We start from the raw sequence: 16,843 nt of genomic DNA, 5'->3' as shown, positions 1-16,843 counted from the left end.
ACCACCACCGCTCTGACAGGTTCCACAAGGTCCTTGACTCTGATGAGTTTGTGTAAGTCGGCCACACTGCTGTTTGTGGAGCCTCAAGGTGGGATGAGCGGCGCAGTTTGAGCCCCTAGGAGGCCCACGTGTCACACTTGGTAGGTTATGAAGTTTTATTTATAAATGGAGCCAGCAGGCAAGACGAAGATGAATGAAGCGCTTAGAAGACCCCGCTAAGAAAATCCAAAGCACTAGCTGCTGTCATTGTCACCTAGTACTCAGGCCCCACCCCTCAACGCCTCTGGTCCCCCTGCTTCGACTTTGTGGCTCAGTGGCCTGTCCCTCAGACTCCCCCTCACGCCCTCTGACCCCCATGACAGCGGGGCTTCTCGACGTCATTCCTCGTCCATGGCTCCTCTTTTTGTGCCCCTCCTGTCACCGCCAGCCTTTTTCTTATTAAATCTGAATTTCATGGCAGACCCTTCAAGGAGAAACTGACATGCCAGGCTGCTGCAGCCCCGTCCCCAATCCCCTGGGCCCCACCAAAAGTAGGACATCTGAATGAGCCGCTGCCATCGTGGTCACTAAAGAAGGTGGACAGCTGGAGGGTACATGCACTCAAAGTGCCACATGGCATCTTATATAGCGCCTTTCACACACACACCAGACTGCAATCGCACTGAGTCACATCATAGATGTGGTGGACGCCATCATCGGGACCACTGGGGTGAACCACCTCTTCTGTGTCCAGCTGCCCCCCTTTCTTGTTTTCTCAGTCACCCTCTTTGTTGTAAAGTCCTGTTGGGGAGCGTCCGGGCGGCACCGGGTTCAAGGCAGGACGGGGGTCTCTTTCTGGAGCTCAGCCGGAGCTCAAAGATGTCAAAGAAACAGTCTGTCTCCGTCTGTCCATCCGTCTCTCTGTCTGTCCCTCTGTCAGTCCGCGACGCATTAGTAGGCAGGCAGGACGTCAAAGTCTCTAAAGAGGAGTCCCAATGTCATGGGCAGTTTGGGGGGTCCGTGTTCATTCAGATATCACAGGCAACTGCTCAGGACTTGGATCAGGAGCTGAAAACTCCACCCTGGAAAGTCGGAGTAAAGTGGAGCTCAGGGACGTGAATCCGAGTTTCTAAAGGGTCATACTAAAACGTGGCTACGGAAAGCGAAATTGAGTTTAGACGTCATTAATAAATGACGGGAATAATAAGCGGACCACCACTGGAAGAGCTCAGGCCACGACTGGGAATGGTGGAGCAGCCACTCCAAAGTGATGGAAGGTCGTCATCCATCCATTGTCCAACCTGCTGAATCTGAACACAGGGTCACGGGGGTCTGCTGGAGCCAAACCCAGCCAACACAGGGCATAAGGCAGGAACCAATCCCGGGCAGGGTGCCAACCCACCGCAGATCATTGAAGGCTTTGATGGCCGATCTAAAGGACGCTGAGACTGGGCTGAGGTGCCCAGATTTCCACTGCTGGACACCCACTGATGTTCTTCTTCGGTTAGGGTGCGCCTCGCCCTCTTCCAAGGGGTCCAACGTTCACAATGGCCCTTAAATGGAAAACTGGTTAAGGGACAAATCAAAGTGCAGAATTCTGTACCTCCACCTTCACCCTCAGAGAGCTGATTTAAAGTGCCAATCATGGAGGAGACGCCGCACAAGCCCAGCCAGGGTCCGTGGTGGTGCATCTGTGAGCCGCCTCTCCGGACCACCAGGATGAGTTAAGGAAGAGAAGCGGACACAGGTGCAGCGGCCCGCGTGAGGTGACGACGAGCCATCAGCCACAGGGAACGCCACCAGGAATCCCAAATTGTCGGCACACAGCAGAGCAGCGGCCACTGCCAGGATTATCAGGAATATTCACTCATCCTAAGGAAAGGCCGTGGCATCGACACCAGTCACAGTAACAGTGGCACCTGGGCATTTAACGGCGTGCCAGCGCATTCACCGCCATATCAGGCAGCCTTCACGTTGGACTGTCATGCCATTAAATCTTCAGAAAGTTAAAAGAAACAAAACGGAACACATGATGGCTGAGCCCCTGGACCCCTGGTCACACACCCTAATGACGTCACCCCTTTCTTTGACCCCTCTGCCCGCTCCGTAGGTAAAACAGAAGATGAAGACGCACGGCCTTAAAAGCATCGTCCATTCAGACCCAATGTGCCCAAACTCGCTGCACTTGGGACAACCCTAACGTTACCCTCCGAGGTGGGACTTGAACTCCTCATGAACAGGAGACCCTGGCCACCCAGTGAGGTCCCCCCACTCGCCACCAAGTGGGGCTTAGTTGACAGCCCCTCAGGATGTCTGTCGGTCCACCTACAGCCTGAGCCCCCCGGTGTGACGAGTGCAGAAATCCAAGAGCCCTTCTGGTTCAGGTCCCTCCCAGTCACGGCCCCCCAGGGTCCCGTTCAGGCGGCCCACCCACCTTCTCTGAGAAGGCCGAATGCTCCCGACGGCACACACAACACTCAGAGGGATCCACTTGTGACCACCACCACACCCCCCCCCATTGGTACTCCAGAGTAGTGGAGAGACCACCCTGATTGAGATGCCAGAGCATGTGCCATGTGTGGAGGTGGCACCAAATGTATCTAGCTGGCACTTTCACCTCCCCCAGCAGTTCAGGCTCCTTCCCCACCACAGGTAACATTCCAAGTTCCCAACGCTTGTCTCCGTTGCCAGCGTTCATCTCCCCGTAGATCTTTCCTGCCTATGCCAGCCAGCAGACTGGCACCCTAGCCAACCCTCACCTTACTTGTCCTGCAGGTGATGAGCCATCATCATTCCGGGCTGGTAGTAAGACGCTCGCTGGCGCCCTGGGGTGGGTGCTGGTTACCCTGTGCCACCATGATGGTGGGGGTTATAAACATAAAGTCAACTGCACACCCCACAGGACACGGCGTCCATATCAGAGTGGCAGAGATGTCGCCCGACTCATTAAGGTGACGGTGGTGGTCCGGTGAGGCGTGATGTGTGCGAGGTGTTCAGACCCCAAGTCACGTTGTAACTCTCATGCACACACCTGAGGTATTCCTCATGGCATAGCTGGCCAGGATGCCCGGGGTGCCCCTGCGAGACCCTTTAATGGCGTCCGGTCGGCTCGTTTGCCAATCTGTTTGTTCTCTCTTGGGGACTAGTGGTGACAAACAGGGGTCCGTCAGTAATTGGCTCGCTCACCCCGCTGACATTTGCCTGCCTCTTTGTTTCATGCCAGGATGCTGAGCCGCCGCACTAATGAGTGGGCGCCATGGCTGTGGCTCTGCCAGGCCTCCTTTGAGGACACCGCTGCCACCGCCGCTGCTTTTTAGTTTTTATGTCCGACGTGAGGCGCAATGCCAGAAAATCCTCAAAAAGCAGAAGGGCGTTGTGAACTGGAGATTGGTGGTCTCTCACGTCTCTGTTGTCCCTCCATGGCGTCTCGGCCCGGCCGCCTCAGACTTCACCATGTGTGCCACTCGCACTGTGATGCTAAATGACTGCCATTAGCCTTGTCGTGACGTCCCCCTAATCATATAGCGCCTTTGTCTCCTATGACATACTCGGTCGCTCAGTGTCACCTGTGCATTCCACTGTCAGTCACATCTTTCATGCCATGTGACACCTTTGGTGCCCTCTCAAGTACACACCTTGTGCCCTCTTATCCCTCATCTTTATGTCACCCTTAGCCACCTCCATGACTCCAGGCTGCTGGCCTGTGCCCCTTTGAACCCTCACCTCCTGGGTACAAATGACTTTCATTCACCCTCCACGGTCTCCTTGCCACGGTGGTCCATTTCCCCTCTTTCACCCCTGTGCCAACTTGCCCATCCTAGTCTCTTTTAATTGATTCCCCTGTGATCTGGTGGTCCGCCTCAACTCCGTTTCCCACTGCGTCTTTGCCAGTGTCCTACTTTTTCCAGCCGTTGCGCTGAGTTTCTCCTGGCAGGTGCACTGCGACGTCTACAGAGAGCGTGGCGCTCCATGGGTGAGTGGATGGCACCTGGGAGGTCCTGGCATGCTGCCCCACTGCTTCCCACATCAGACAAGGAGCTCATCATCATCACTGCCCCTTGTGCCCATCCCTCTCCGGGGCCATGAGGCATCTCATCCTCTTGTGTGCCACCATCCTGGGACTTTGATGGCATACACTGAGGCTTTAGTCTGTGGGCACTCAACCTAAATGTGGTGTTCACATTTTTTGCCCACTTCCATATTCTAAAATCCACATTCTTCTTCATCCATGCTGCCTATTCTCAGGCCAAGTGGTGACTCAGGTGACACTGCAGGGACACGTGTGCTGGGGGAGATGCAGTTGATCCCTAAATGACAAGCAGCTGAGCGCATCGATTTCAGTGAACAGTCACTTGGTTAGAATGAATGGCCGCTGCCCATCCTGTGCCCTTGGCATGCGACTGTGTCCTCACATGTGCCCAGTGGTAAACATACCGTACATGACAAGTGACACTGATATTGGACCTAGTCGTCTGCTCTTTTATCTGCCACATTTCACTGCTATTCAGAGTGACCCCCATAAAGAGGCTGGCACATCTTGTAGCGTGACGATTTCACAGCACGTGGATCCCCAGTGGTGTGTGGAATTGGCATGTTGACCCGCTTTTGTGTTTTTCGTTCAACGCTCCCACGTCACGGCGTGTGTGTGTGTGTCAATGTCCTCAGTCATGAGTGGCTTCCTGCTGTGTGCCCGATGCCACTGGCATATGATTTGGCTCTCTTTGATATGCATGGCTACGTAAAGAGTGAGTGTGGGTGTGTGTCATGCAGTACACCAGCGTCCTATTCAGGGCGGGCACCAAAGTACGCCCTACGGGTAATCCACTACAGCTGTGGCGATGACCACAAACAGTGAGAAGAGCCAGCAGTTGGCAGAACACGCCAGACAACCTGGACCAAGAAGTTGCCCAGTGCACCCACTTAAGATATAGAGTTGCAGTTCCACCAGAGTCCACTAGAGGCCACTGTGTGCTAGTGTCCATGGTGCTACAACAGGCGCCCCCTACTGCACAGATGATAGGTTTACAGGCCGATGCCACCAGAACCCCAGTGAGGCTGAGCTTGGGAGGCTCGACGGCCAGTTGAGGTCAAGGTGGCACAGGAAGTGAGATAGGAAACTTGGGTTGTGTTTTGGGGGTCCGGCGTGGGCTGGTCTAGTTTGGAAGTGGACTTCCTTTTTGTGGCTGGCCCCCTCGTAATTTCTCTTTTGATATGCGGGGTTCATTAGTGCTGGGGGCAGCAGAGAGGCCAGTAGTCTGTCCTCTGGTGGACTGGCACCAGTCCCGGGTTGGCTCCTGCCTTGTGACAGATGCTGTCCGGGATGATACTTAGTTTCGCTGAATTGGATTTAGCAGATCATTGAATGGGTAGGTAGAAGAAGGGGAGGCATGGTGGCACAGTGGCACAGCTCCAGGGTCCTCAGTTCAGATTGTAGCCCATGTTCTCCGTGTGTCTCTGTGGAGTTTGGATTTCCTGTCACGTCCCACTGACATGTGTGTTAGGTTGACTGGTGACTCGAAACTGACTCAGTGTGGTTGTGCCCTGTGCTGGACTGGCATCCCATCCCATCCAGGATGGCTCTTTGCTAGGTACCCATCAGCGCTCGGTCTCAACTCAGCACCACCTTGAGTTGAATTTAGCAGTTCAGTGCCTTTTAAGCCACTAGGGGGCGCACTCCGCTGAACTTGTCACTTTGTGAAGGGCGCTACATAAGTGTCCCTGATCATTCGGGTCCTGACTCTGTCGTTGTCCACCCCACCCTGCCCTCTCGTCGGTCTGCCCTTCAGATTCCACTGTGGATATCATGGTGTCATGTGACAGTGGCTGTCAATGTGGTGATGGGGCCAAAGGCGATGCCACCTGCCCATCACTTCGAGCCAATGAGGTGGGCAGTTGTCACTCATCGGTAAACAGTAGATGTCAAACTGAAGGTTCAAAGGGCAAATCAGAGACAACGATTGACCCCACCCACAAGCTCCCTCACTTTTGAACCCTGGCATCAACGCCGATGACGTGTTTGCATAGGCAGACTGTCAGAACCCTCTTGTTTGTGGTGCCACAGGCCAGGCTGGACTATGAGGGGACATTTAGCCACTGGCTCAAACCAATGCCCGCCATGTACGTGTCACGCTGCTGCCTCAGCTGTCTGCAACTCCCCAGGTCCCCACGTCACAAAGTCTTAATGTGCCAACTTGTGCTGCCTTGACAGCTGGCACTGTGCCCACGTTAATGGGACGATGTGTGCACAGATTTGTCCGGGTGATTTCTCTTTAACGTGTGTTCAATCACGAAAATCGCCGTAGCGTGGCCGGCCACAAATGACTCAAAGCCAACTTCTCCGTCATCCAGCCAACTGTCTGTCCCTCCTTTTGTTTGGTGCTCCACCCCCAGAGCCACTCCAAATGACATAAACCTGAGCGGGTCACTGTTGTGGTGGGAGGGGCCTCTACCCCTTGGACACTGATGACTTGGCTGGTAGGCGGTGCCTTCTAACACACCCGATGCTCATTGGATGGCTTCCAAATTGTAAGGCGGGTCTCAGACATGTGAGCCACCCAGTTAGTGTGCAAGCAGGCCAGGTGACGTGTGCGTGTGTGCGAAGATGAGCGCTGCTGCCAGCAGGGAGGTCACAGGTGGCACAACATCACGCAAGGTTGGTGGTTTAGCTGAGTCAGCAATGAAAAATGGAGCCCTAAAGTGGCCGTTGGTCAAAGTGAACGTGAAGAAAACCCACCAGGGGGTTGAGGGGTGGCTGGCATCCCCATGAACTTCAGTCTGCTCATCTTCAGGACAGTCTCCATAATCTGCCAGGGCCAGGGGAGAATATCAACGAGTCACCGTTAGTGCCCCCTGGTGGTGCAAGGTGTGCCCACCACTAACAATCTGTGTAGCCTGACGGACCCTTGGTATCAGGGTCACCGCAGAAAGGTGCTACATAAAATCAGAAGGGTACTGCGCATTCAGTGCCCACCACTGACCCCATAGGCATGGCTCTGAGTGAGTCAGGTCATCTGGTATTGTGCCTACCTTGGCATCAAGGTCACTAGAGTAAGGCGCTATATAACATCAGAAATGCTTGGCTCCCCCTGAGTGAGTCTGGTGACCTGAGCTTATCACACAGCTTTGTGTCGGGGTCACTAGAGAAAGACGCTATACAGGTGTGTCCATCTGCTGGAATCCACATGGCTGGCATGGAATGAAGAGCACCCAGGATCGATATGCTTGTCTGCACTGGTTCGACTGGTGGTCTCACCTACTATGAAAGGCACTATATAAAAGCACCTCAGGCCTTGCACTCAGTCACCTGCAGATCTCTTCACGGCTTGGCATTCATAACTGGGACAAACGTGGCACAGCAAGCCAGGCTGGACACTGTGTCCGTGGTGGGGGAGGGGCACTGGAGAAGCATCCCACCTTCCCCCGAGAGAAACGCTGACACACAGTGCCCTCTCAATGCCAATATGCCTGATTTTACAAAAAGTCATCGCCACTTCCAGAAATGCCAACCTGGCGTAAATGAGTCACAGGGGGGCTGGAAAGAAAAGGAAAAAATAAAAAAGGGAATCCAGCTGGAAGTGCTAAAGCCGTCTGGGATTTGGAAAACTGGCAGAGAGAGAGAGAGAGAGAGAGCAAGCGAGTGAGCGAGCAAGAGGGTCCGCAGGAGGGACGGAGATGAAGAGGAGGAGGAGGAGCTCCAAGGGGACGAGAACTTGAGGAGTACGAAACAGCCAGGGAGACGACGATAAGAAACATGTGGAAGGAAGGAGAGTCTGAGGGGCTCCAGACGCTTGGCATTGTGGTGGTGCTCTGCTCTACCCTCAAACTGCTGCACTTTCTTGGACTCCTCGACCTCGCAGACAGTGAGTACCCGTCCAACAGGCCTCCTGGGTGCACATCGGCGGGACAGTGGGGTGTGTGCAAGGTGACCGACCGCGAGGGACTGTCCTGTCATGGTGGGTGTGCATGTCCAGTGGGTGAGGAAAAGGGCATATGCCTCAGGTCAGGCCAGTAGAGTACATGGCACTGGGTGAGGAAGGTAAGAAGCAGCTGTGCAGGGGCGCTTTAAGGACACAAAGGACGTCACCTGTAGGCGTGCTTTAGACAGGAGATACCTGTCCAGCTGGTGTGTTCTATGTAATGGGCACCTGTCCCCCACGTGTGTTGTATATAATGGGCACCTGCCCCCCAGGTGTGTTGTATGTAGTGGGCACCTGTGCCCCGGGTGTATTGTATATAATGGGCACCTGTCCCCAGGTGTGTTCTACATAATGGGTACTTGTCCCTCAGGTGTGTTGTATATAACGGGCACCTGTCCCCCAGGTGTGTTGTATATAATGGCCACCTGTCCCCTAAGTGTGTTGTATATAACGGGCACCTGTGCCCCGGGTGTATTGTATATAATGGGCACCTGTCCCCCAGGTGTGTTCTATATAACGGGCACCTGTCCCCCAGGTGTGTTGTATATAATGGGCACCTGTCCCCAGGTGTGTTGTATATAATGGGCGCCTGTCCCCCAGGTGTGTTCTACATAACGGGTACTTGTCCCCCAGGTGTGTTGTATATAACGGGCACATGTCCCCGAGGTGTGTTCTAGATAGTGGGCACCTGTCCCCCAGGTGTGTTCTACATAACGGGGCACCTGACCCTCAGGTGTGTTTGATAACCCCCACACATGTCCAGATTGTAGGCGGGCTTAGGGTGCATTCCAGGTGTGTACCTGTGTGCAGGTGTGCTGTCTCAAAGGTGAGTTTGGGGTTTGCCCTAAAGCTGTGCCCCCAGACATTTTGTGTTTTCCCAGGTGAGCCCCCCGAACCTGCACTACAGGTGTTCTTTGTCCTTGCAGGTGTGTGACAAGTCACATGAGCGTCTTGTTTGGGTCAGCTGATTGGAGGCTGAGTACCTAATCTGCTGACATTGTCTCAGTGCCACACGAGTGGCGTTGTCTGAGTGGTGGTGGGCAGGTGGGTCAGGAGGACTGCACACCTGTCCTGGAGGTGAGATCTTCTACAGTCTTGTGCAGACCTCCAGTGGATGTCTGCTCGTTCAGGTGAGAAGTGTACCTGAGGTGGGCACTCACCACAGGTCTCTCGTTTTTCTTGATACACGATGAGCACCTGTCCTCCAGGTGTTCTTTAGGAGGAGCGACCATCAGCCTTCAGATGTGTCACTTCATCTTTCATGATCACACCTGTCATGTGTGCACTTCTTGCATTTTGAGAACATGCTGTTTTCTGTGGGCAGTGATGTGCCCACAGTTCAGGTACAGAGGGCAGACTTGTGTGTTGGGTCCCACAGGTGAGATGTTGATTACAGGCCTCATAGGACATGATGGCTGATCAGGCGCCTGGCTGAGGTGATCCCTATGGAAGCTTCAGTTCAGGGGGGACCTTTCTTAAGTGGGCACTGCCCAAGGGGTCATGTATAGTACCCTTCACTTTTTACATCCCAGAATTCATGGTGGCAGTGGTTCAGAGTTCATGGCAGCCATGCAGGTTAAGCGCTGCTAATGAGGCAGACGTGTGCCGCTCAGGTGAATCCCAGCTGGCGAGGATGGACTCCCTGTTGGCAGCTCTGCCCAGCTGTCACAATGGCATTAAACAACTGGAGCGCATCGCCTGGGACTGCCTGGCCAAATGGGGCCTTAACGGCTTTCACTGGGATTTTCTGCCATCGATCAGCCCAGGCGAGGAAAAGATGGAGAAAAATGGGAATTCTGGTCATCTGGGAGACAAAAAACGGAAAAGAAAATCATGGAGAGGAAATGCAGGTGACAAAAGAAATTTGTGTGCCCAGTCAGTGACCATTGCTCAGTGTGCCCAGCCTGTGACCGTAGCTCAGTGTGCCAGTCAGTGACTGCAGCCTAGTGTGCCCAGTCAGTGACTGCAGCTCAATGTGCCCAGTCAGTGACCACAGCTCTGCCCAGCCAGGGAATGGCCATCACACACTCCATCCAGTCAAAGTCCTTTTTAGTCAGTGGCCACATCTCGGTCCATCAAGTCAATGACCCTATTTTAGACCATCCAGTCATTGCCCTCACTTCATTGTGCCCGTCAATGATGGCACCTCTGTCCATCTAGTCAGTGACCAAACTTCAATCCCATGTCCACCAGTAGATGCTGCACAGTGTCCAGGCCACTGACCCTTTGAGGCTCACCTCTCTTGCTTACCGAATCAGGGTGGTCCAGCCTCTTGAAGTCTATTGGCTACCAGAGTATATAGCGCCTTGATGTGTTGCAGAACTAGGGCTCCACCTTGGACATTTGACCCTGATCACATGTGCCCTTCACTCTGGTACCCATGGCACACTTGGAGAGTCAGTGTCCTCTAGTCCAGTCGTGTCCTGCAGATGCCCACCCTTTGCCAGTGTCTGATTATTCCCAACCCTGCACAATTAAAGAACTCAAAGGCGTGGCGCCAGCCACCATGCCACTTGTGAGAGAAGGGCAGGAGAGGCACAGGAATGGCCAGCCATGACACCCGGCTGCTGAGGTTCAAATCTCACCTTCCTGTGGTAGGCCAGTGCCTGCGTGTGCTGCCACCTAGTGGATGAACTGGAGCAGAGGAAGCTGGTGACAGGCCACTGATTGGCTCTGAGCTCTGGGGTACAGCGTCAAGCGACGTGTCCTTTGTGTTGTATAGCGCCTTTCACAACATCACACATTCCTAGCGGTGCAAACATCAAGCAGGTCAGGGGATGGCGCCATCTTCAGGTCACTTTACTTACAGACATACTTTGGATTTACAGCCTCGGCTCTTGAGCAGTTCCTCGTGTTAAAATGTCAGCCCGTTGATTCCTTTTCTTTTTATATAGCGCCTTTTCACATTCAGCATTATTTCATTTTGCCTGTGGTCAAAAACAGCAATTTAATTTCTATGCAGCCTTATATAGCGACTAGCAGAGTCCGACATGTGACGCTCATTGCCAGTTTATATTGTGCATCTCATTCGGAATGAGGTTCGATTTTACAAGTGCCTGGCGCCTTCGTTCTTCTTCTTCTTGGAATCTTCACAGTATATAGCGCCTTTCTGTATTCAAACCGGATTTCCTTTAACTGGTTGATTTGTGTGGAGCTTTAAATAATGACCAGTATGACACAAATGTCACTGGGGTCATCGGCGGTTTATATAGCGCCTTTCATTCTCAACATTATTGAATGGCAGCCACCCACCTTCTTAATATGATATAGCGCCTTTCATGCTGCTCTATCTGACTTTTAAAAATATAGAGCCTTTCATACACATAGACAGAGAAGAGCAAACAGAGGCAGCTGAGCGAGGCTGGCAGATGAAGAGCAGGGTGAGGCTGAGGAGGGACTGCAGAACTGAGGAGGAGGATGAGACCTGAATTAGGGGATGAAGACAGATCAAGAAAATGGAGAAAGTGAAGTGAGACATGGGGGCACCGAGGTCAACGTCCCAATGAGCTGAACAAGGCAGAGTACGTGCAAAGGAGGAAAGAGGGTGGGCGTGGCGCAAGGGGGGGCACCTGTACTCTGGACCCACCCACTTCGAAGTGTGCTTCATTGGGCCAATCACAGGAGCCATCATTGCAACTGAAGAATACTGGTGAAGCCTGACACTGTGGGCGTGGCCAGAGGTGGCACCGTACCGGTGGGTGGGGCGTTGTTTGGGTGTGGCCTCATCACACTGGGCCCACCTACTGCAAAATGCACTTTCCAATCCCAGGAACCATCACTGCCACTGATGAATGCTGTTATATGGATGGAAGAAGCACATTTGCATATTACCCAGCATGCCTCAAATGGCATGCCTATTAGTCAGATGCCAGGTAAGTGGCTGCCAGGATGCCAGAGATGTTGCTTTGTTCCTTTGCTGTATTATTTCTTTATTATTTTACATTACCTTGGCGTTGCCACTTGTGCCCGTTCAGTCCATGGGCATTTCCATGTCAGAGATGTACAGCTAGTCACGTAATGGTGGTGATGCCATGGCAGTCCCATTGATGAAGGCTGGTGATGAAGACTTATGTAATAAAGGATAACAAAACAAACTCATCTTCGAGCACTCGTTTTTACCATCTTACTATGAACCCGACGATTGTGTGTTGGCATTGAGGTCAACAAAGAAGATGATGAGAGGGTTGAGTTGGGGGGCCGCACAGCCGTTTGTGTCACTTAGAATCTGCTGAAATGTGGTCCAAAATGGCACCTTCAGTTGCTTGTGAGTGTCTCCAAAGGCACCGAGCGCCTGCTGAGTTAGGGCCGGGGCCACTGCTCTTCATCTGAAGCGTAAGTGGCTGTGCGGTGCCCTCCTTGGGTGACGTCCCTTAAATTGCTGGTCACTCCCAGTGGACAGCTGTCCTGGTTCTGGACCCACAGGCTCGGCTTTGTGGCTCTCTCAAGGTCCCCTGCCCTCGATGTCCTCCTTTCGTTGTTGTTTTCGAGTGTTTTGCTCATCTCGATGGTTCACACAATTCACTTCCGATGTTGGGTACTTTCTAAAAGCCCCTTGGTTTCTATGCCAGTCTCCATTTTAGAAGCCCGGTTGCCAGGGGCATGGCCTCAGATGTCCACAGTCTTGACACTTTGGCAGAAGAATAAAAAATGACAAAACAGAGCAGCGGGCCTGTCACTCAAAACCCCTCAAGCTGGCAGCCCTGATTTGGTGAGAATGAGCTGTGGTATTGGCCCCCATAACTGGACAGATGGACTCGTGGACCCCCGAATGTGTCCAGTTAAGCGCCACCACTGGCTGCCCCTTTATTCTTACTCGGGTCGTGTTGTGCCACTCTTTCCTTTATCCCTTTCTCGAGTGACTCGACTGACTAACCTCCCCTCCCGTCTCCCTCCTGCCATTACAGATAAACCCGAGGATGAGCTGGAGATGACGGTGGTCTGTCACCGGCCAGAGGGCTTGGAGCAGCTGGAGGCCCAGACGAATTTCACCAAGCGGGAGCTGCAGATCTTGTACCGTGGATTCAAAAACGTAAACGTGTCACTGTCTGAGCGTCACCTCATCGCCATCAGTGTCCCCCTGTGGCCCCTGCCATCCTCCATTGTCCATGTGTGCCCACCTCGCTCGCTGGCACCTCACTGGCTCTTTCTTGTCTTTGATCTCCTGGCAGGAGTGTCCCAGCGGACTGGTCAACGAGGAGACCTTCAAGCAGATCTATGCACAGTTCTTTCCACATGGAGGTGAGTGCAGCACTGGTGGGGCTCACTTGTTCCCAGTTTGGGACCACCTGACGGTGTCGCTCTTTGCATTACAGATGCCAGCACGTACGCACATTACCTCTTCAACGCCTTCGACTCGGGCCAGAACGGCTCCGTCAAATTTGAGGTGAGCCCCCCCTGGCTACGGCACGCCGCCGTCCTCGTTACTCTTCATTTCAAGGAGCGTCGTTTGTCTTCAGTGTCCCCTTCTTGCCAACGTTAACCTCTTCTCTGCCCAACTGGTCTGTGAGTCCGAAGACGGGGGCATTGAGGGGGCCAGGCGGTTACTTTGAGCCATCGGGGGAACGAAAAAACAGAATGTGTGTGTGGGGGTGGGGGGCAACAGGATGGAGGGCATGTGTGTGACGTGTGGGGGGGCAACAGGATGGAGGGCATGTGTGTGTGAGTCTGCGCTGTAAAAGTCAAATGAGTGGTGCTGAGGGGAGCTCTCGGGACCCCCTAAGCAGGATAATGGTGCACCAGGCAGGCAGCAGGCATGGATGGAATGCCAGGCCCCCGCATGCCAAGTTCAGCCTGCCTTAAAGGGGCTGTTCTTTGGCTCCTCACAGGACATGGTGAGATTTGAAGCTCATGCAGCACTGACCCCTGTGCCACTAACGATCCTTCTGCCAGCTCCTCCAGACCCATCAGGGTGGGCACAAAGGGTCCAACATCTGCCTCAGGTTGCCGCCTGCGAAGCACCTGGTGATAATCAGGGTCCCAGTGCCAGTCTTATTCAGACAATTACTCAGCGGAAGGGAATGTCCTAAATATCAGCAAACCAAAGCCCCGCCGCACAGGACCCCCAGATGGCGGTGACACGCGTGTGCTTCTCTGCCACCACAGACGCTCGTGTCGACTTAGCGTTCAAGTTTCTGCATTCCGGACGTTTCCGTGGTTTGCTATTCCAGTTGTTTGACTGAATCCAAAATGTCCACGGTGAGGGCTTTGGGTCCCTCGTTTCAGAAGTGTCTGTCCTCCGCGATTGACTGTCAGGGGGGGTCGTGGGCTGATTTGCCACTCACTGGCACAGCAACTCGGGGGGTAAAGCAACTGAAATAAAAGGAGCGCCCCTAAAGATGAGTGGGAATTTCAGCCCACAAAGCCCATCGAAGGCGATTTCTAATATTAAAATGTGTACTCGGAGTCAGTGAGGGGGTTCCTGAGCCCGAAAGGACCCTGCATTTTGGACTGGACAGACGGATGTGCAGTTTCCATTTCCAAAGTTTCTTTTCTTCTCCCAGCTCTCTGATTGGCTCTCCTCTTAGGTCTAATTTGACATTTGCCCCGCCCTTACAGTGCCATTCACACGCCCTCAGCACAAAACGTGTTGTCATGACTTCCAAAGTGGACAGGAAAGAGTTAATGGAGCGCTGACTGCTGCAAAGACAGATGCCAATAGGGCGGGGCTAGGGTATAGTGGGTGTGGTTTGCATAGCTCTGAAATGTGAGGAGACAGAGGGTGTGGTTTGGAGATGTGTGGGTGTGGCAGTCAGTGAGGGAGGGGTCTGGGCGGACTTCAGAGACCCAGGCCATGCGTTTGTGTCTGTGCTACAGAAGTGGGTGGCAGCGGGCAGAGAGACATTCACTGTAGCCATTCCCTGTCACACAGGATTTTGTCATGGCGCTGTCCATCCTGCTGAGGGGCTCCATCAGAGAGAAGCTGAGGTGGACATTCAACCTCTACGATCTCAACAAAGATGGCTACATCAACAAAGAGGTAAAGTCGCCATTGGGGGTGCCCCCTGAAGAGGTGGCAGGCACATTCAGGCTCACACATTCATGCTGTTTTGTAACAGGAGATGACCGACATCGTCAGGGCCATTTATGACATGATGGGCAAATACACCTACCCGGTACTGAAAGATGAAGCCCCCCGGCAGCACGTGGACGCCTTCTTCCAGGTCAGGAGACGTCCATCTGGGCAGCGAGGTGGCCATTGGGTGGGCACCTGCGTCTGACTGTCACCTGTTTCTTCTTCTTTTCACAGAAAATGGACAAGAACAAAGATGGAGTGGTCACGTTAGATGAGTTCATCGTGTCCTGTCAGGAAGTGAGTGGGCGGCTAACGCTGCGGACCCTAAGACGCCCCCCTCATCTGTTAGGGCCACCGTGTCACCTCTCTGTCTTCTTCTCTTTCTCTTGACAGGATGACAACATCATGCAGTCTCTTCAGCTCTTTGAGAATGTCATTTAGGGGGGCTTCACAACGCAGCCCGCCGGCCAGGACCCCAAGTTTAGGGTCTACACCCCGTCACCCTGAGTGTTCCCATTGTAAAGCCCGGGGGGAACTTGAGCCGGCTGGAGGGTTGGAGGGAATCTGCTCAGTGGAGGAGTGCGGAGGTGGAAGAGATCCAGACGGGGTGGGAGTGCCAACGGGGAGCGTGCCCTGCACCCCCGCCCCCCTTTCTTTGTTCTTATACGCATGCTGTTGTTTTTATTGTGCCGGATGTTGGGCAGCGGTCGGGGTGAGCTGGAGGGATGCCACAAAGGCTCTCACCCTTCTCTTTTAAGATGTGCCAGGCCTTTCAACTGAGACCTCCACCCACGCCCAGGTAGGCAGAATGGGTGCCAGGCCACAGGACAGAATACCTTGGCAGCAAACATGCCACCCAAAATGCCTGCCCAGCCTTTCCATTTTAAGTCTGGCCTACCCAGCTCAAGGTTGCAGGGTGCTGATGCCAATCTTGACTCTGGTTCAGGGTGCCAGTCTGTTCCAAACACTAAGTGTCGACCCAATCCATTTGCATTAGCAGGGCACCTGTGATGTCACCATCCTTGGAGCCCTGTCCCCCTCGGTCACAACACTCTTAGGCAGCTTGGGCGAGTCATCGGCTGCCAGTTCAGTGGCCACCATGTGAGTCACGTCCCCTACCGGTGGTGGCATTGTAGAAATATAAGAGACTAGCCGCCCCTGCATGACAGGCTCACATATGATGTCACCCAGTCACTGGCCCTCGCAGTGTCACCTCGTGTGAGTCCCTCGGTGCATTTTGGCTCAAGTACGCATGCAGGGAAAGGCACTATAAAGCTCGGTTAATCCCCCGCCGGCTGCCACCGTATTTTCGTCCTTGTTGACGCCTGGCTCAGATGCCCCCGAGGGGGAGTGCCCTCAAAAGCCAGGCCCCGCCCACTGCCCAGCTCCCGTGTGATCTGTCGTCGGTTTGTGTCACTTGATTCATTCTGCGTGTTTCGTGGGGTCCCGTCTCTTGTTGCTGTTTAATATGGACGTCCAGCTGAGGCGCGAGCCGTTCGGTGTGCTCGGACCACCCAAACGCGAACGTCTCCGGCGATGTCCGTCCGCCCGCTTGTGTCTCTGTGCAAGTCTTGTGTTCTGTCCCAGGAATGAGCCATTCAGCTTCTGTGAACAAACAAAAAAACAAAAACGACTCGAACACTGTGACCCCGAGGACAGGAGAGCGGAGGTGTGGCGCGAGTCGGGCGCAACGTCCAGGAGTCCAAGCCATGACCGTCCACACTGAGCCCACAGAGAATTCAGATGAGTGCCACCATCGTGTCCCACACTCATCGCCGCCTCTTGGCATCGATTCGGATCTCTGGATCTCGATTTCTTTTTCCTCTGTACAAAGTGATTTGCTAGTAAACTTTTGACAAAACTCCAGACTTGTGGGCGTCTCCTTCCTGTATGTCGGTGTTGGCGCAGTGCGAGGAGTGGCGGCTGGCAGATGGCG

General features: G+C 53.7%; 1 protein-coding gene across 2 annotated transcripts in view; it reads left to right on the top strand.

Moving 5' to 3' along the window:
* LOC120542118 (Kv channel-interacting protein 1-like) overlaps positions 1-15,513 on the top strand; it is a 59,346-nt gene extending 43,833 nt beyond the window's left edge. The window contains exons 1-8 of one of the 2 annotated variants that reach the window (XM_039774281.1): positions 5,477-7,838; positions 12,800-12,924; positions 13,064-13,133; positions 13,208-13,278; positions 14,764-14,871; positions 14,951-15,055; positions 15,142-15,204; positions 15,301-15,513. In XM_039774281.1, the coding sequence (XP_039630215.1) occupies positions 7,730-7,838; positions 12,800-12,924; positions 13,064-13,133; positions 13,208-13,278; positions 14,764-14,871; positions 14,951-15,055; positions 15,142-15,204; positions 15,301-15,348 (699 nt within the window). In that variant the 5' untranslated portion in view covers positions 5,477-7,729 and the 3' untranslated portion in view covers positions 15,349-15,513. Of the gene's footprint in view, positions 1-5,476; positions 7,839-12,799; positions 12,925-13,063; positions 13,134-13,207; positions 13,279-14,763; positions 14,872-14,950; positions 15,056-15,141; positions 15,205-15,300 lie in introns of those variants that run through there. The other variant, XM_039774282.1, reaches the window with a different exon arrangement.
* Positions 15,514-16,843: the final 1,330 nt, after the last annotated feature.

Source organism: Polypterus senegalus, chromosome 13 (assembly GCF_016835505.1).
Source record: "Polypterus senegalus isolate Bchr_013 chromosome 13, ASM1683550v1, whole genome shotgun sequence".
NCBI lineage: Eukaryota > Metazoa > Chordata > Cladistia > Polypteriformes > Polypteridae > Polypterus > Polypterus senegalus.
The sequence above is the reverse complement of the archived record's forward strand: the minus strand, read 5'-3'. Positions and strand labels throughout refer to the sequence as shown.